This window comes from Triticum urartu, chromosome 2A, assembly GCF_056163025.1.
Source record: "Triticum urartu cultivar PI428250 chromosome 2A, HENAU_Tu73, whole genome shotgun sequence".
In the NCBI taxonomy this organism is placed as follows: Eukaryota; Viridiplantae; Streptophyta; class Magnoliopsida; order Poales; family Poaceae; genus Triticum; species Triticum urartu.
The window spans coordinates 153,149,086-153,166,873 of NC_141874.1; the positions used below are offsets into that span (position 1 = coordinate 153,149,086).

Consider the following 17,788-nt stretch of genomic DNA (forward strand, 5'->3'; position numbering starts at 1 on the left):
GTTGGGTTACTGCTGCGAGGCCAGCATATCCTATCAGATCTGGTGTCGACAAAAAAGTTGATCACACGCATGAAATCTACTCAATGAAACGGAGGAGACGGATCACGTGTGGCATGCAGAGAAGGATCACACTTACCTTTTTTGGACGATTGCTCGGGAATTTTTTTCAAGAAGAAAACAACTGGTCGCTAGTAACATTTTTGCGCTCTTCTCATTTTTCCCAATAAATGAATAAAAAAGCCCAATATCAATACTAGTATATGGTGATGCATGTGCAAACGGACATTCAGGTCGCCACAGAGATTAACGTGAAAAAACTTCATTTGGAGCTTGATAATGCTGGCGTGGTGGCAACCACTAACAACCCAGGAAGAGATCTCTCCCCTCGTTCAAGAAACCAAGGGGATGCCTCAATCCTTCAGGAAGGTGAAGGTGACATGGATTAGCCGTGATGCCAATAGAACCACTCATAAGTTAACTAAAGTAGGTTTTGACAATGATTTATTAAGGTTTGGTTTTCTGTGCCCCAAAGCACATTCCGGAGATTATCTCTGTTGACATTCTCATATATGTTTAAGTAACGGAGATGTTAACGCTCACACGTGTGGGTGTTTGCATCTCGCCCACACACGTGGATCCGCGTCCATTCGTGAGCGCACGAATCTTGGCATGTTTCTAGTGTCACGTAGGACTGGTCTAGTGTGTGGGCGTTCAACCGATCGCCCACACGGCCGTTTCACCACACAGGAGGGACTGGTGTGTGGGCGTTCAGCAGTTCGCCCACACGCCACTTTGCACGCACACACAAGGGCTAGTGTGTGGGTATTTGGTATCTTGCCCACACGTTCTTCTCCTCTCCCACACCCAATCTTCTAGTTGCCATGTGTTTTTGCACTGCACATGGCAACTGTCCCTAGTGTGCTTTTATAAGCAGGTGGCAACTCTCTTTTTTACCCGAGTTTGCCATGTGTATTGCAGGGTACACGGCAACTGCCTAGTGTGCACGTAAGCAGATGGCAACTCTCTTTTACCGAGTTGCCATATGTTTTTGCATGGTACATGGCAACTGCCCTAACGTGCATGTACATGGCAACTGCCCTAACGTGCACGTAAGTAGATGGCAACTCTTCCTTTTTACATGGCAATTGCCCTAGCATGCTTGTGAGCACATGGCAACTCTCTCAACTGCTTAGTGTTACTATGTGGCAACTCCTAAAGTTATGAAATCATGGCAACTACATTAGATCAGATCATACATGGCAACTGCAATTAAGCAACCATGGCAACTGCAGTTGTCCGACATGGCAACCGTAGTTCAGCGACATGACAATTACAATTAAACGAACATGGACGAGGATCTGGACCATGGCAACTGCGGACGCGCGGTGACCGTCACGCGCGTCGCGCGGGACCAGGAGGTACGAGGCCTGACATACGGACGTGTGGGCGTTATCAACTTTGTCCCTACGCATGCGTGTGAGAGGGATCAGGAGGAAAAAAAGAGGCGTGTAGACGTTAATTGTTTTAGCCACACGTAGGTGTGTGGGCTGTTCTTCTTATACACTACATAAAATGTATGGGCGGACTTTTTAACGCCCACACATATGGCACTTATCGGCGTCCTTAAGTAATAAAGCGGCGGCATTGATCCTCATAAAGAAAGCTGATTCATGTGTAGGCGCAAAGCTACGCTGTGCTGTAGCACGGCCACTGCACAACAAATCGGACGTTCTGCCCGAAACAAATGGAAATTGGACGTTTTTGTCGTGCCGGCAAACGGGTTGAACTCCCAAAGCCGCGACACATCTGCGCGGCAGAAGAACGCCGCGTCGCAGGGGCCTGTGCCTGCGGTCGCGTTCGGGTGGTCACGCGCCCCCACCCCGAAACGCGGCGCCACGGTACGGCTGTAGCCCCTCCGCAAAGCTGAACCGCTCGCTCCAGTAGTACTATCTCAGCAACCCCACACCCACACTGCATCACAAGCTGTACGGCCGCTTGGATTTTGCGGTGGCGTGAAACATTGACTGATCAATCATGCGACCAGTTCACAAAAACACGGACGAGCAGATCTCCAAAAAGAAACACAATCGGGAGAGTACTGTAGGAGCAAGCGATGGCGTATTAGCACACGCACTCACTCGCTGGGCAGACGCTAATCACCCTCCGGATAAGAGCGAGAGCTTTAGTGTGCACCCTTACTTATTTAACCATCTTTGTAGCAGTAGTGGTGGTGCTTAGAAAGCAGCGGTACTATTATCGGAGTAGACAAGGAACAAAGCCGGCCGGGGCGGTCTCATCTAGTCATCTCCGTGTCACACCGAGCCGGCGGTTCATGCACGCCCAAAAAAGAATCAAGGGGCGCGTCGCCGGTGGGACGAGAGGGAGGCTACCAAAAAGTTCAGCTGGTTCCAGCGCCAGCGAGCGAGCAGCGCATCGATCGATCGGTCGATCGCGCGGTACTACTACGGTGAATGAACGCGCAGATTAATAACTAGCTTCATTAAACAAAAAGATTCAGCAGCTCCGGCTCCTTCTCGCCGGCGCCGGCGCTCGTGGTCACGGAGCCGTCGGAGCTCATCGACGGCGTGCCGGCACGCCTCGCCCGTCGCTCCCCCTCCGCCGCGGCGGCCGATCCGGGGGTGAGGAAAAGCCCGAGGTCGCACGGGGGCTCCTGGTGCTGGGACGCGGCCTCCGGCGCCCAGGTCTTCCTCGGCGTCACCCGCTTCGCCGCCGAATACGTGGAGCACCCCACCACGGCCCGCCTGGAAGAGGAGGCGAACAGATCGCTGCCACCGACGCCGCCTTCCGGGACCCCGCCCGCGAGCTCCGGCAGCGGGCGGATGGCGCCGCCCCGGAGCACGGTCTGGACCGCCGACTCGCAGAGGTGCCAGCTCCCCGCCCAGAGCAGCCCCACCGCGCCGCTCACCGGGTTGATCGTCCGCCCCGCCGCCTCGTACAGCAGCGACTGGAACACGGCTGCAACCCACAGCAAACACCATGCAAACATCAGCCAAAGAAGATCAACATATATAGTGCTACCGATGAACCGTCGTGCCAAGAAGAAGACCATCGATCTCCCTTCCGTCCGTACGTACCTGGGCGCTGCTGCTCGGGGACAGCGGTGAGGAAGGACATGAGGCCGGCGCGGCCGAAGAACTTGGCGGCGAAGAGGGTGGCGTGGCCCTGCGCGTCGGCGGCCTCGATCCAGAGCAGGCAGGGGCGCAGCACGCAGGCGTCGTTGCAGCCCTTGCGCAGCACGCGGCAGCCGTTGCAGCTCATCCCCGACGTTGACGCTGACACCGCCGCCCGCTCACTCCCTCTCATACAACACCCAACCAACCCCGATCAAGAAGCCGACCTCGCCCACGGCCAGGGAGGGGCGGGGTATATAACCAGCCCAGCCGAGGAGGGAGGGAGGGGGTGGGGAGGTAACCGGGCGCTAACCAGGGCCGGCCGGTCGGGTGACCGTCATGGGTTAAGTGGCGCGCGTGCTGAGGTAAAGCGGAAGAGGTTCCAGGCTCCAGGGGTGCGGGGGCGGCTCCGTGTCTCCGCGGCCGGTCGGTGCGAGCGCGGGCCGTCGGATCGAGGGATTGGACAGCGGGTGGGCGTGGGGCCGCCGGCTCGGGTGGTGCGCCTCGCGTTCGCCCCGTCCGGGCTGCTTTCGTGTGTTTTTCCGCCACTCTTTTTCCGCGCTTTTGCGGTGTGCGTGGATCCGCACCTTGGGCTGCCCACGTACGTCCGCTACGTCCCGCGTTTTGGAACCTTGTGACCTCCCGCGCCAAGTGCTCCATGCACGCAAGCTTTCTCACAAAAATAAATCGCTCCATGCACCAGGCGCATGAACCCTCCACCGCTTTAGCCGTGCCGAATCACTCAAGGCCATTGGACCGAGCAGTCGCAAAGCCAAGGGGCTCATTCGTTGTCCGATTATGTGTCTATATATATATATATATATATATATATATATATATATATATATATATATATCTCAAAAAATCTTTGGCGGGATACCTTGCGAAAGCTATAACCAAGAATAAAATGAAATAATTGTGGCTAGCCTATGGCCCGTCGTCGCATATTATCACCAGCACGCACAAATTCTTGCGAGGTCCAGGAACAGTGAACCTAGGATGCCTTCCGCCTTTTTCGGCTGGTGCAAACCTTTTCTCGTCGCCGCACCGCGCCGCATGTCAGCAGTCCAGAGTGCAGTGGCACACGGAGTGGTGCAAGTTGGCAAAGGCATCTTGGCTTTCTGTTTCGGTCGCACTTGGCCGTGTCGCGCCCGCCGGTTCGTGCCTTCCTCACAAGCGCTCCGGTTTCCCGTCGTCTCGGCAACGCGATCGGGATCAGGTCGGGTCGCCATCCACCAGCTGCGGGACGCGGCTTCCATCGCCGGTAGCGTTGGCGTTTAGCCGCTTCACCGAAATCTTATCCTGGCCGAATATCTTTCCGCTTTTCTCCTGGAAGAAACCGAGTGCGTCGACCCGCGATCAGTTAATTTGAGACCGCATGTCAACGTGTTCGGGATTTGGCATGGATCGGCGGTGATTGTCACTGGCCTCGTGACTCGTGAGTCTTCGGTGCAGAGCATCTTCAGTAGAGAGGAGGCTGTATCACTACGATTCTCATCAGACATCACTCACGAGTGTTCGTCGTAGGCTTCAATAATAGAGGGGAGGCGGTCTTCTCCAGTGCAACTCCATGCTATGGTAGGAATGGCAAAGAAATACATGTCACAATGGTAAATAACGTTTTTACCAAATAAAATTCCTTAATAGGAAATTTAACGTGAGTAAAAGTTCAACAAGTATTAGAAGTGCTGAGCGGGCTTCGCTTGGTGTTGTTCAGATTTCATAAAGTTTGTTTGTTATTTGGTTTGGCGCGTGTGAAAGATGGTGTGTATACCAAATTTCCCCTTCTTCCGGTACAGGATAAGAGAGGGTGGTGTTCTGGAGGCCTGCTCTTCTGTGCACGCGGTGTACGAGGTGGGATCGCCGAAGTAGCAGGAGCGTGAGGAACGACGGTGGGCTATGCACGAGCAGGCAGAGAAGATGTGATCCGATCTAATGGCGGCTAGGGTCGACGATGCCTTCAATATATAGGAGGTTGGGTAGGGAGGGGTGGGGTTAGGCCCACACTCGAGTCTACGGTAGCTCATGATCCGATGTCTGGAATTCATAGCGTGCTCGTTACTGCCTCATGATTATTTTTCAACTAATTATCCATTCCTATTCAGTAAAAATAAAGCCTCGATCTAGGAGACTACAACCATCACCACCACCACCACCATGATCATCATCCACATCCTCGACATCGACCCCTCCATTCTTCTCATTGAGTACCAAACCCTAGTGTGCATTCATGTGTGTGTTATATTAATCATTCATCTGTTATTCCCATGAACACCATGATGATGTCTATTGTCTTTATGTCTGAGTAGAATCCTAGTTCTCGGGGATATGAGGGAACCTTATTATGTGTATGAGCTGAACCCCGATAAGATGTAATATTCTCTTTATATGTCTGTGTTAACGATTCGTCGTGATTTTGTGTGAAGTCAACCTCACAAAATTTTCCTTAATGGATATGACGGATGTTACTATCACTGGGATGCGGGGAGGCGGAGGTACTGCGGTGATAGAAGTTATCACCCCTCCATTGCCGACCTTTGGTATGGGGAATAATGGAGACCTCAAAGCTTTGTGTTGCGTCCACGGGGAGACCATTCATCATGGCCCCTTTCACCAGGTTGAGGGAAGGATGGTGGTGGTGTGCGTAGATACAGAGTTGTGGTAGTATGCAACATATTTTTATTTCGGCTCCGCCACACATTAAAACATGTAACGTGGATTATGGATCTGAACCTAGAATCATGCCTACGCAAGATTAAGTTAAAAACAAACTAGTGGTGAACCCGGACTCTGCGAACGCCTTAGCCCTACAACAGTTTCCATCACTTTTCATTACTCTTGTTTTTATTAATTTTATAGCGCACTCGAATTGTTGTTTAAATACTCTTGCAAATTTGCACTTTCGCAACGCTTTTGCTTTGGGTAGTGTCGTGGTTTTATCACGACAGACGTCCTAGTGAAAGGACTTAGGTGCGAGGCCATCGCTACGGTGATTAACTTGCCGGGGTTGAGCGGGATGTGAGACATGTGTTTACCCAGGTTTGTCCCCTTACGGTGGAGGTAAAAGCCTACTCCTTCTCTTGTTGCTATTGATTGAGTATCGATTACAAGGGAGCGGATTTGCTTGACCTAGCTATCGATTGATTGTTCTCTGTCTATTCTATGTCGGGGACTCGCCTTTATATACATGTCGAGGCCTCCGGCTTACAAGATTTTGGGTCGGGTTACGACCCGTGACTGAGTCATATTCTAAATCGCCTTGCCTCATAAGACAAGTCACCATATGGCGGCTTACACCTCTGGGCCACCTTCTGGATCCAGGCCCTAAGCCGGCCCATCTTGTGAGTCGCCCCTTCAGCCTTGTATCTTGGTCACTCAGGCCTGTCTGAGGCCTGTTGTCTTGAGTCGCTAGCGGTCTAACCCAGGCCTTTCAGGGCAGGTTATATTGCGGGGTTCATGTCAATCTTCAATCCCTCCGTCTGGCGAGTCTTCTCTTTATCCTTTTTAATCTCAGTCTTGAATATCTTCATAAACCGCCATGAGAAAAGATGATGTCACCTCCGTGATTTCGGGAAAACCTTCATGATGTCATAAAAAAATCTTTGTATAAATCCATCATTCCGAAAATCGAGGCATCCCTTCGTTGTAAAAATTTTTGTGACTCCTCGATCTTTGCACCGGTCATTCGTTGTTCCCCCTTTTCCTTGTAAGTAGACACGAGGGCCCCTCCTTATGAGTAGCGGGAGAAATTATTTTTCTTGCGCGTAATGAGGCACTTTCTTCGTGCGAAGATGTAGCTGGTGGGCCTCGGCTGCCAGGGAGAGGAAACTTTTTTGCGTGTAGAAGGAGGCACTTGCTTGCGTGCGGAGGTGTAGCTGGTGGGTCCAGCTTGTCCGTGGGAGGAATCATTTTTTCGCGTAATAAGGAGGCACTTACTTGCGTGCGGCCATGGACCATGTAGGTCCCGACTGTCAGCCGCTCCAGTTACATCCCTCTTCCGATGGATGTCGTTTGCTGACTACGTTGACCATGCCGCGTTGAGAGCACCAACGCGGTGGATGATCGCGAGGCCTAGGAAGGGAACGACCCGTAGCCGGGGAAGACTCGACAGTGGTTGCCCACGTGGTGGGGAGTACGAGGGTTTACTGGTTCAGCGGCCGTCGCCGAAAAATAACAGGAGGTGTGGGTGAGTAGAGGAATGGCCTGACCAGCGATGGACTAGGGTGGGGCAGTGCGGCCTACGCGGTAGCACAGCCGGCCACGGGAGGCGGGAGCAGGCGATCCCACCGGCGCTGGTTTAGGTGGCTGGAGCAAGAAGATCAGATATTGAAGAAGCAACACAGCCATTGGATTAACATCCAACGTGTCAGATTCGGGGCTCCGCAGACCCAAGATAGATTCGAACTCTGGGCTGCGTGCAAAGAACTCAACCTCCCCAGCCTGCCAACTCGTCGATCTCGCGGCCTAGTTCGATGAACTGAGGAAGAAAGAGACAAGGCAGTTTACCCAGGTTCGGGCCACCTTGCAGTGTAATACCCCACTCCTGCTTTGTGGTGGATTAGCCTCAAGGTGGGCTGAGGATGAACTAGTACAGAGGAAGAACACCCTCAGGAGGTGTGTTCTTGTGCTTGTGCGAGCTGATGAGGGTGGACTCGATCCTCCTTCTATGGTGGTGGCTAGGCTATACTTATAGTGGCCTTGGTCCTCTTCCAAAGCAAAGGCGGGAAGGGATCCCACAACGGCGAAATTCGAAGGGAGACAACTAGTACGTCTTATCCTGACGAAAGGTGGTCTGTGCCTGCAAAGCTTTTGGTCGTGACGTCGTAGTGGGCTCTGTCGGATTGCGGGTTCCGGCTAACCCTTGAGGTTCGAACTCTGGGGTGCGCACGAAGAACACTCTCTCCCTAGTTCGCTTGCTCAACGATCTCATGGCCTAGTTCGACGAACCCAAGGAACAAGAGACACAAGGGTTTATACTGGTTCAGGCCACCTTGCGGTGTAATACCCTACTCCAGTGTGGTGTTGGTGGATTGCTGTTGGGTTTCGTAGTAATTTCAAAAAATTTCCTACGCACACGCAAGATCATGTGATGCATAGCAACGAGAGGGGAGAGTGTTGTCTACGTACCCACGCAGACCGACTGCGGAAGCGTTGACGCAACGTAGAGGAAGTAGTCGTACGTCTTCACGATCCAACCGATCAAGTACCAAAACTACGGCACCTCCGAGTTCGAGCACACGTTCAGCTCGATGACGATCCCCGGACTCCGATCCAGCAAAGTGTCGGGGAAGAGTTCCGTCAGCACGACGGCGTGGTGACGATCTTGATGCACTACAGCAGCAGGGCTTCGCCTAAACTCCGCTACAGTATTATCGAGGAATATGGTGGCTGGGGGGCACCGCACACGGCTAAGGAATAGATCACGTGGATCAACTTGTGTGTTCTAGGGTGCCTCTGCCTCAGTATATAAAGGACTAGAGGGGGGAGGCTGGCCGGCCAAGGTGTGGCACGCCAGGAGAGTCCTACTCCCTCTGGGAGTAGGATTCCCCCCCCCCAATCCTAGTTGGAATAGGATTCGCGGAGGGGGAAAAGAGAGGGAGGGGGCCGGCCACCTCTCCTAGTCCTAATAGGACTAGGGGAAGGGGGAGGCGCGCAGCCCATGTAGGGCTGCCTCTTCTCTTTTCCACTAAGGCCCATCATGGCCCATTTAGCTCCCGGGGGGTTCCGGTAACCTTCCCGGTACTCCAGTAAAATCCCGATTTCACCCGGAACACTTCCGATATCCAAACATAGGCTTCCAATATATCAATCTTTATGTCTCGACCATTTCGAGACTCCTCGTCATGTCCGTGATCACATCCGGGACTCCGAACAACCTTCGGTACATCAAAATGCATAAACTCATAATATAACTGTCATCGTAACCTTAAGCGTGCGGACCCTACGGGTTCGAGAACAATGTAGACATGACCGAGACACGTCTCCGGTCAATAACCAATAGCGGGACCTGGATGCCCATATTGGCTCCTACATATTCTACGAAGATCTTTATCGGTCAGACCGCATAACAACATACGTTGTTCCCTTTGTCATCGGTATGTTACTTGCCCGAGATTCGATAGTCGGTATTCCTATACCTAGTTCAATCTCGTTACCGGCAAGTCTCTTTACTCGTTCTGTAATACATCATCCCGCAACTAACTCATTTAGTTGCAATGCTTGCAAGGCTTAAGTGATGCGCATTACCGAGAGGGCCCAGAGATACCTCTCCGACAATCGGAGTGACAAATCCTAATCTCGAAATACGCCAACCCAACATGTACCTTTGGAGACACCTGTAATGCTCCTTTATAATCACCCAGTTACGTTGTGACGTTTGGTAGCACCCAAAGTGTTCCTCCGGTAAACGGGAGTTGCATAATCTCATAGTTATAGGAACATGTATAAGTCATGAAGAAAGCAATAGCAACATACTAAACGATCGGGTGCTAAGCTAATGGAATGGGTCATGTCAATCAGATCATTCTCTTAATGATGTGATCCCGTTAATCAAATAACAACTCATTGTTCATGGTTAGGAAACATAACCATCTTTGATTAACGAGCTAGTCAAGTAGAGGCATACTAGTGACACTTTGTTTGTCTATGTATTCACACATGTATTATGTTTCCGGTTAATACAATTCTAGCATGAATAATAAACATTCATCATGATTATAAGGAAATAAATAATAACTTTATTATTGCCTCTAGGGCATATTTCCTTCAATTGCCTCATGGGCTAAGGATACTAGTACAATGGATGAACAACCTCACGAGGAGAGGTGTTCTTGAGCTCGGTGAGCTGCTGGATGTGAGGATGGAATGGATCTGATCCAGGGTCAGTCCTCCCTCCCTATGGTGGTGGCTAGTCCTATTTATAGAGGCCTGGACCCCTTTTCCCAAATGTTAAGCGGGAAGGGATCCCATAACGGCCAAGTTTGAAGGGAGACAACTAGTACAAGCTGTCCTGACAAAAGGTGGTCTTCGCCTGCCAAATGCTCTAGTGGTGACGCTGCTGTGGGCTCCGTGGTGACCTCCATCCTGCCATCGTGCTGGTCTTGGTCTTGTTGCACTGATATGGAAACCTTTTCCTGATGCCTCGGGACTCCTCGCCTACGCCTGCCTCTTTAGCACAAAAGAGGAAACTGGTACACTGCGCCCGCTGGCACCCGCCTGGCCTTGGTCGTCATGGCTCACGTCACGTGAACCTCGCGAGGTACCCCTTCCATAGAGATCTCCGCTCCTCTGGGGCCAGCCTAGTGAGGATGCTTCCGAGGAGGTCTTGGTGTCGTCCGCCTCGCGAGGCTTGGCCCCTCGCGAGGGTCTTGAGTGGTTGCTGCCAAAGATGGGTCATACCAGGCCGTTGGTGGAGCCACACACAAGCCCACAGGCAGGCAAGTCTGGGCACCCCCGATCCTAGAACCCCGACAGTAGCCCCTGGGCCCAAGGCGCGCTCGAGCTTGGCTTCGAGGCGAAGCCAAAGGGCAAGTGTGGAGCGCCTCGGGCCCCAACCGCCTGCGGCCTTGATTGACGCATGGCGATTGACGGGACGTAGGCGTCTCCACTTCCCCATGCTGCCTCGGCAACCGTTCGACTTGACGAGACCCTGCTGCATGCAGAAGAAAGACCATCATTACCTGTGATTGTGGAGGCCGGCGGTTGGCCTCCCTCTGTCTATAAATGAGGAGAGGGCAGAGCCCCCGTTGCCCATCTCTTCTCCACCCCGCCCGCTTCTTCTTCTTCTTCTTCTTCTTCTTCTTCTTTGCTTCACCGTCTTGCTGTGACGCCCATGGTGCCGATAAGGAGATTCTCCGCCGCTGAGAAAGGAAAAACCCCTTGTGAAGAGCAGGGGCAACTTCCATCGAAGAAGAGATTGGCCCGCCCCCTCGGTGTTGTCGTGAGGGAGGAGGTGACGAGGCCCTAGTACGAGCGGCCTCCCCTAGGCTAGCCGCTGCCCTTGCATGCCCAAGCGTAAGGCCCCGGAGGAGGAGGCGGCACCCCGCGCCGCTCACGTCACGGCCACGGTGGCCAGGCCGTGGTGATACGAGCCGCCGACCCACGAAGTCATGCTGAGGGCTCCCCCCGTGAGTTTGTGATGTGGGCGGCGATGCCACCGCGCACGTGGATCAGATTCCCGTAGTTCTTCGCCGAAGAGATGCCGTCGCGGGGGCCGCTCGAGTTGTGGTTGCAGCACGCCGAATGTAGCACCCCGGCGATGGGAGCGGAGGTCGAGGTCGTCTCCGCGGGCAAGATCTCCATGACTCGTGGATGAGGAGAGGTCGCCCGCTCCTGCCGTGCGGAGGGGGCCCTCGCCATCCATTTCGAGTACGGCGGCACCTCCATGCTGTTCTTCAAGGTCTTCAACGAGGAAGGCTGCCGCCTGGAGTGCTGCCCTAGAGGGGGTCGCCAGGATGGCGCAGTGGCAGGCGCTGGGCCCACCCTTGGCCCTGCCGACAGCTCCTCCCGCAGCAGCGATGGTGCCTGGGTGTCCATGGACTCTCCTGAGCCTGACGAGACTCCGTAGACGAGCGATGACAGCTATGTGCCCCCGAGCTCTCGTCGTGCCCGGAGCGCAACAGCGGTGTCCGCTCGTCGTCTTCATTGATCTGGATGGGGTTAGCGTCGGCCCCTCGTGGCCCACTGTTGATGATGGCGTCGGTGGCGACATCTGTAGATATGACTCCTAGAAACCTCCTTTATTTGGTTTCCCTCCAAGGAATCGTGATGAACACCGTGGGGGTGTGTAAAGAATCTGTAGTGCTTTTGCATCAGTGTTATTCTTATTATGAAATTTGTGATTGCATGTCTTGCTTTGGCATTGTCTTCCCTTTTTGTCCTCGTGGTAGCTTGGTGCTCTACGCCGACAGGTCCCAGTCCCCAGGCAGGCTTCAGCCGTCGCTGGTATGCCAGGTCGCGATGCCGTGGTCAAGGCCCGGTAAGAGCTCCTGGGGCGCGATGCTCAAGAGGCCCTCCTTGGCATGCAAGCAGCTTCCTAAAGGCAGAAAAGGAAGACGGCATTGCTGGAGCAAGGCTGCAAGAGCCGAAAATCCCGAGTCGCAGTGCCGGGCCAACTTGAATGCGTGACTTATCTTAGCGAGCCTGAAGCGATTCCTTGCGCAGTGCCCGATTTATGCGTCAACGATGGTGGCACTGCTAGGTGAGATCCGCGCCAGCTTCCCCTTTTCACGTTCTTCTAAGTGCTCTGCATCCTCGGGTCCCGATCCTCGAGCGAGGCTCAGCCGCCGCTGGTATGCCAGGTCGCGATGCCGTGGTCAAGGCCAGGGGGTGAGGGCTGGAGAGTCAGTAAGAGCTCCTGAGGCGCGATGCTCAGGAGCCCTCCCTTTAATGCGCAAGCAATCGCATGAAAAGGAGTAGCTAACAGGGCTACCCGTAGCTAAGCTCCGGAGATTCCCGCGGGTTAGTCCGAGAGGGTGATATAGCTCCTAATCGCATTTGCTGTCTTGCCGCTGATCTTTCCACAAGAAGATGAAGGCACGGAGGGCTTGGTGAGGTGACGTGCGCGGGCGTGCCGCAAGCCAGAGCTCGACCACTCAGGTTTGTTAGCGTTGCAGGGACGGACCCGAGCACAAGCGCCATGCCAGCATGTGTAGTCCCTGTTGCGGGATGAGCAGGAGGCTGGTCAGCAACGCGGGTGTCCACGAAGGGCAACAGGAAAGCAGGTGGTGACCATAAGATGACTCAAGTAATGAGGCAAGCTAGTTTGAATATATGCAAGAACGATACATGCCAGAGGGACAGACCCATGCGGCCTGGGGATGATGCAGCCCGAGGGGCGCCCCCAACAGAGTAAGCTGAAGATGCAAAAGGATGCATGTCGTAGGGACAAGCCCATGCGACCTTGGGATGATGCAGCCCAAGGGCGGCCCAGCTGAATAAACCAAAAAATGTCACCTGGCACCGTTGTTGAAAGAGGCGTTGGAGCAGCTGAAGATGCACGCTGAAGAAGTCGCTCCTCATGAGTCGTCCGGCGGCTGGTTCCCAGGGGACCCTGGAGGTTCCGGCTCCTCCTCCCCCCAGGACGGCCTAGCGCCTGGCCTCGCGAGCCGCCAGGGCGCTCTGCGTGAGCCAGTTGAAGGTGACAGCTGCGTTCGGCAGGCCGAAGGGCATGCGAACGTAGCTGTGTGGGGGACCTCCGCACTGACCAACGCTCGATGGCCAGAAGCGCCCCTGAGATGCGGCCCTGTTGAGCCCAGGAATGTCAATGCAGACACGCAGCTCGTCGTCTGCGCCAGGACAAGGTGCTGCGCCAGGTGGTGGGCGCGGTCGCCACGCATGGCTCTTGCCTCTTGAAGCTCCTTGGTGGTCTTGGTGATGAACTCCTGAGCACCGGGCACCTTGTGCCTTATACCCTGATGAGGGAAGCGTGCGGTGAAGCGTGCCCCCACGTGGTGCCCGAGCGCCTGCCTCATGACGTTGGCTGAGTCTGAGGTCCTCCAGAAGAGAGCCTCCGACCCCAGCCCGAGGAGGGCGCCGGGCACGCCTTCCTATGCGAGGGATGGAGGCACCCCATCTACGGGTGCAGGTCCTGAGGTGGTGGTGCTGGAGACGCCGCTCTCCTGAAGCCCTCGATGGAGCAGCTGCTTCTTCTTCTTGGGGATGGCCTCAAGAGGGTAGACGATGCCTTCGTTATCCGGGTCTTCGGCCGCTGCAGCTTGGTAAGCATGCTCGAGGGAGCACCGAGGGAGTCCTGGACTAAGGGGTCCTCGGGCGTCCAGCCTGTTAGCCATGGGCCGGACTGATGGGCTGTGAAGATACAAAGACCGAAGACTCTACCCGTGTCCGGATGAGACTCTCCTTGGCATGGAAGGCAAGCTTGGCGACCAAATATGAAGACTCCTTTCACTGTAACCGACTTTATGTAACCCTAGGTCCCTCCGGTGTCTATATAAACCGGAGGGCTAGATCCTTAGAGAAAAAAAGAAGAACAATCATAATCAGATAGGCTAGACTTCTAGGGTTTAGCCATTACGATCTCATGGTAGATCAACTCTTGTAACCCCTATACTCATCAATATTAATCTAGCAGGACGTAGGGTTTTACCTCCATCGAGAGGGCCCGAACCTGGGTAAACATTGTGTTCCCTGTCTCCTGTTACCATCAACCTTAGACGCACAGCTCGGGACCCCCTACCCGAGATCCGCCGGTTTTGACACCGACATTGGTGCTTTTATTGAGAGTTCCGCTGTGCTGTCGACAAGAGGTTCGATGGCCCCATCAATCATCCACAACAACATTGTCTAGGGAGAAACCTTCCTCCCCAGACAGATCTTCATGTCCGGCGGCTTTGCACTGCGGGCCAACTCGCTTGGCCATCTAGAGCAGATCAATAGCTACGCCCTGGCCATCAGGTCAGATTTGGAAGCTTGAACTACATCGCGGACATCCGCGGAGACTTGATCTTCGACGGATTCGAGACCGCGGCAGTAGCCGCTCCCTGTCACCACGATGAACATGGCTTAAATCTGTCATCGAACAACACCGAGGGGATAAAACCTGCAACTGCTCCAGCCTTAGATCCAAAGCAGGTCACGCCAACCGAGGACGGGGGGCTCAACCCCGCCATGAGGCCGCAGATTCAGCGGCGTTGGAGCCGCACACAGACCCAACCTTAAGTGAGATCTGTGCTGCCAGAACCTTAGACACGCTTCCGGCCACAGGTTCCAAAGCATGTGCGTCCGTGCACGACGAGCTTGACCGGGCGTCGATCGTCGAAAACAGCTCCGCGGACATCTTCCGGCACTCACCTTTAGGCGATGTGCTAAACTCATTAAAAACACTCTCCTTAGAAGGGGACTCACAACCGAATTATATCCGGTTCGAACTGGAGGCTGATGACGAATTCCGCTTCCCACCCCCCGCCCACTTAATAGCCACTGTCAAAGATTTAACTAACATGCTCGATTACCGCTCTGACGACATCGACGGTATGGACGACGATGCCAGAGAAGAGGAGGCCCAAAACCTGCCGTTTACCGGACGCTGGATGACCACTTCCTCATATGATGTATACATGTTGGATGCACCGAAAGAGAATAGCGGCGATGACAAGGAAGATCTAGTTGAGGATAAACCTCCCGAGATACAACCAAAGCGCCGACGTCAGCGGCGCCACTCTAAGTCATGCCGCAACAAAGAAAGCAACACCAGCACAGGAGAAGATAACACTCCGGACGGTGCCGAAGACAATGAAGACCCCGTTGAGGCGACTTCCGAACAAGATGAACGGGAAGACGAGCAAGTTAGCCCTGATGAACAGGCCACACACGAAGACTCGAAGGACAGTAATTATCGTCCGCTCTCCGAGGACAAGGCGAGCCTCGGCACCGAGGATTTTATCGTGCCTGAGGAACTTCTCGAGAAGGAGCGCTTCAAGTGCCAGCTAATATCCACCACAAGGAGCCTGAAAAAGAAATAGCAACAACTTCAAGCTGATCAATATCTGCTCAACGATAGATGGACCGACATCCTGGCAGCCGAGGAATACGGCCTCAAGCACCCAGCTAAAAGCTACCCGAAGTGCAAATTGCTACCTCAGTTCGATGACGAGGCGTTGGAGACCATACCACCATCGCGCAATGCGGCTGACCGACTAGCATGTGGTCGGGATAAAGCGGCAACTCAAGCCGAACACCAGCCTGCCCTACCTCACCGTAAAGGCAGAGATAAAATAGCTCGGGGACACACATACGACCTACGGCAGGACTTGGACAGTATAGTAGGTTAGAACAGGTTGATCTATGGATCACGGGGACGTGCCCCGACACGCGATAACGACTATCTTGCCGTACGCAATAGTCATTCTCATGCCCGGGCTGAGAACCGCAGACAGACTCCATCCGAGCTACGTCGCGACGTGGCCCGATATAGAGGCGCCGCTCAGCCACTTTGCTTCACCGATGAAGTAATGGACCACGAATTCCCAGAAGGGTTTAAACCCATGAATATCGAATCATACAATGGAACAACAGATCCCGTGGTATGGATTGAGGACTATCTTCTCCATATCCACATGGCCTGCGGTGATGACCTTCACGCCATTAAATACCTACCACTAAAACTCAAAGGACCAGCTCGGCACTGGTTAAACAGCCTTCCAGAGAACTCTGTTGGCAGCTGGGAAGACCTGGAAGACGCCTTTCACGATAAATTCCAAGGCACATATGTCCGGCCACCAGACGCCGATGACTTAAGTCACATCATACAGCAGCCTGGAGAGTCAGCCAGAAAGCTCTGGACTAGGTTCTTAATTAAAAAGAACCAAATTGTCGATTGTTCGGACGCCGAAGCCCTCGCGGCCTTCAAACACAGCGTTCGGGACGAATGGCTCGCTCGCCAGCTCGGTTAGGAAAAACCAAAATCCATGACAGCCCTTACCGCTCTTATGACCCGCTTTTGCGCGGGAGAAGACAACTGGCTCGCTCGTAGGAGCAATGGCACCAGCGACCCAGGCACCCCCGAAGTCCGAGACGGCAACGGAAAGCCACGACGCAATAAATAGAAGTGTCATAATAATGATGAAATAACACAAGACACAACAGTTAACGCCGGATTCAGCGGCTCCAAGCCCGGTCAACGAAAAAAGCCATCCAAGGCAAATAGAGACGGACCATCCAACCTCGATAAGATATTGGATCGGCCATGCCAGATTCATGGCACTCCCGATAGACCAGCTACCCATACCAACTGAAGATGCTGGGTCTTCAAACAAGCTGGCAAATTAAAAGCCGAACACAACTGGGAAGGGGCCGCTGAGTGACAGCGATGACGAAGAGACTCGCCGACCGAATACCGGAGTTCAGAAGCAATTCCCCCCCGAAGTGCAAACCCTAAATATGGTATATGCGACGCACACCCCCACATGGGAGCACACGCGCGCACTATGTGACACATACGCCATAGAGCGGATTCCCCCAAAAATTAGTCATACCCGTCCCGAAGGATCGACAGCTCTGATCATCGATCCAATTATTGATGGGTTCCATCTCATGATAGTCCTTAGGGACGGCGGCAGTAGCCTTAATCTACTGTACCAAGACATTGTCAACAAAACGGGCATTGATCCTTCTAGAATCAAACCCACCACAACAACCCTCAAAGGAGCAGTACCCGTTGTAGAAGTCATACAAATAAACAAAAAAACGGGACACTCCTTCCGTACAGGGGATTGTACTACGGCCATTACAGCCGAAGCACAAAGTGGCCTCGTTAAGCCGCACAATTCATCGGCGATTAATCCACCGGTCTCCGTTAAAGGGAACCAATATGTCCCAAAGCAGGATTAGCAGTTCAGCCTCCGTCGCTCGGCTCACAATCACGCGAAGTTTATACCGCACATGTATAATTATGCACTTAAAATACCTTGGCCATCGACGGAGGCACAATACGGGCAAGCCTACAAGCACTACCATTTCCTCCTTCTCATTTCTAACTATTTCTTTTTATCTTATCGCAGGTGATGCAAAATATTGGTCACCTCATAGACTCTTTCGGAGTTCGGCTTCATACACTTACCCCATGGTTGTTCATGTTAAAGGAATCCTTTAACCGAGGCAAGGTGGCGCAGACGTGCGACAGGAGGTCCAAATAATTGCGT

The 17,788-nt window shown here is 53.6% G+C and overlaps 1 protein-coding gene across 1 annotated transcript; it reads right to left on the minus strand.

The window, feature by feature from the left end:
- Positions 1 to 2,225: 2,225 nt before the first annotated feature.
- Positions 2,226 to 3,392, minus strand: LBD37 (LOB domain-containing protein 37). The gene is made up of 2 exons (XM_048699677.1): positions 3,096 to 3,392; positions 2,226 to 2,976 (listed from the first exon to the last, which is right to left on the minus strand). Exons 1-2 carry the CDS (start codon positions 3,322 to 3,324, stop codon positions 2,501 to 2,503), a joined length of 705 nt encoding a protein of 234 aa, XP_048555634.1. The 5' UTR covers positions 3,325 to 3,392; the 3' UTR covers positions 2,226 to 2,500.
- Between the last annotated feature and the right edge of the window lie 14,396 nt (positions 3,393 to 17,788).

What these genes read in the sequence shown, in the direction of transcription:
- LBD37 (XM_048699677.1), bottom strand. Translation starts at nt 3,324, where the DNA reads ATGAGAGGGAGTGAGCGGGCGGCGGTGTCAGCGTCAACGTCGGGGATG. An exon ending in CCCCGAGCAGCAGCGCCCAG is followed by an intron (nt 2,977 to 3,095) that starts GTACGTACGGAC and finishes TGTGGGTTGCAG; the next exon opens with CCGTGTTCCAGTCGCTGCTG.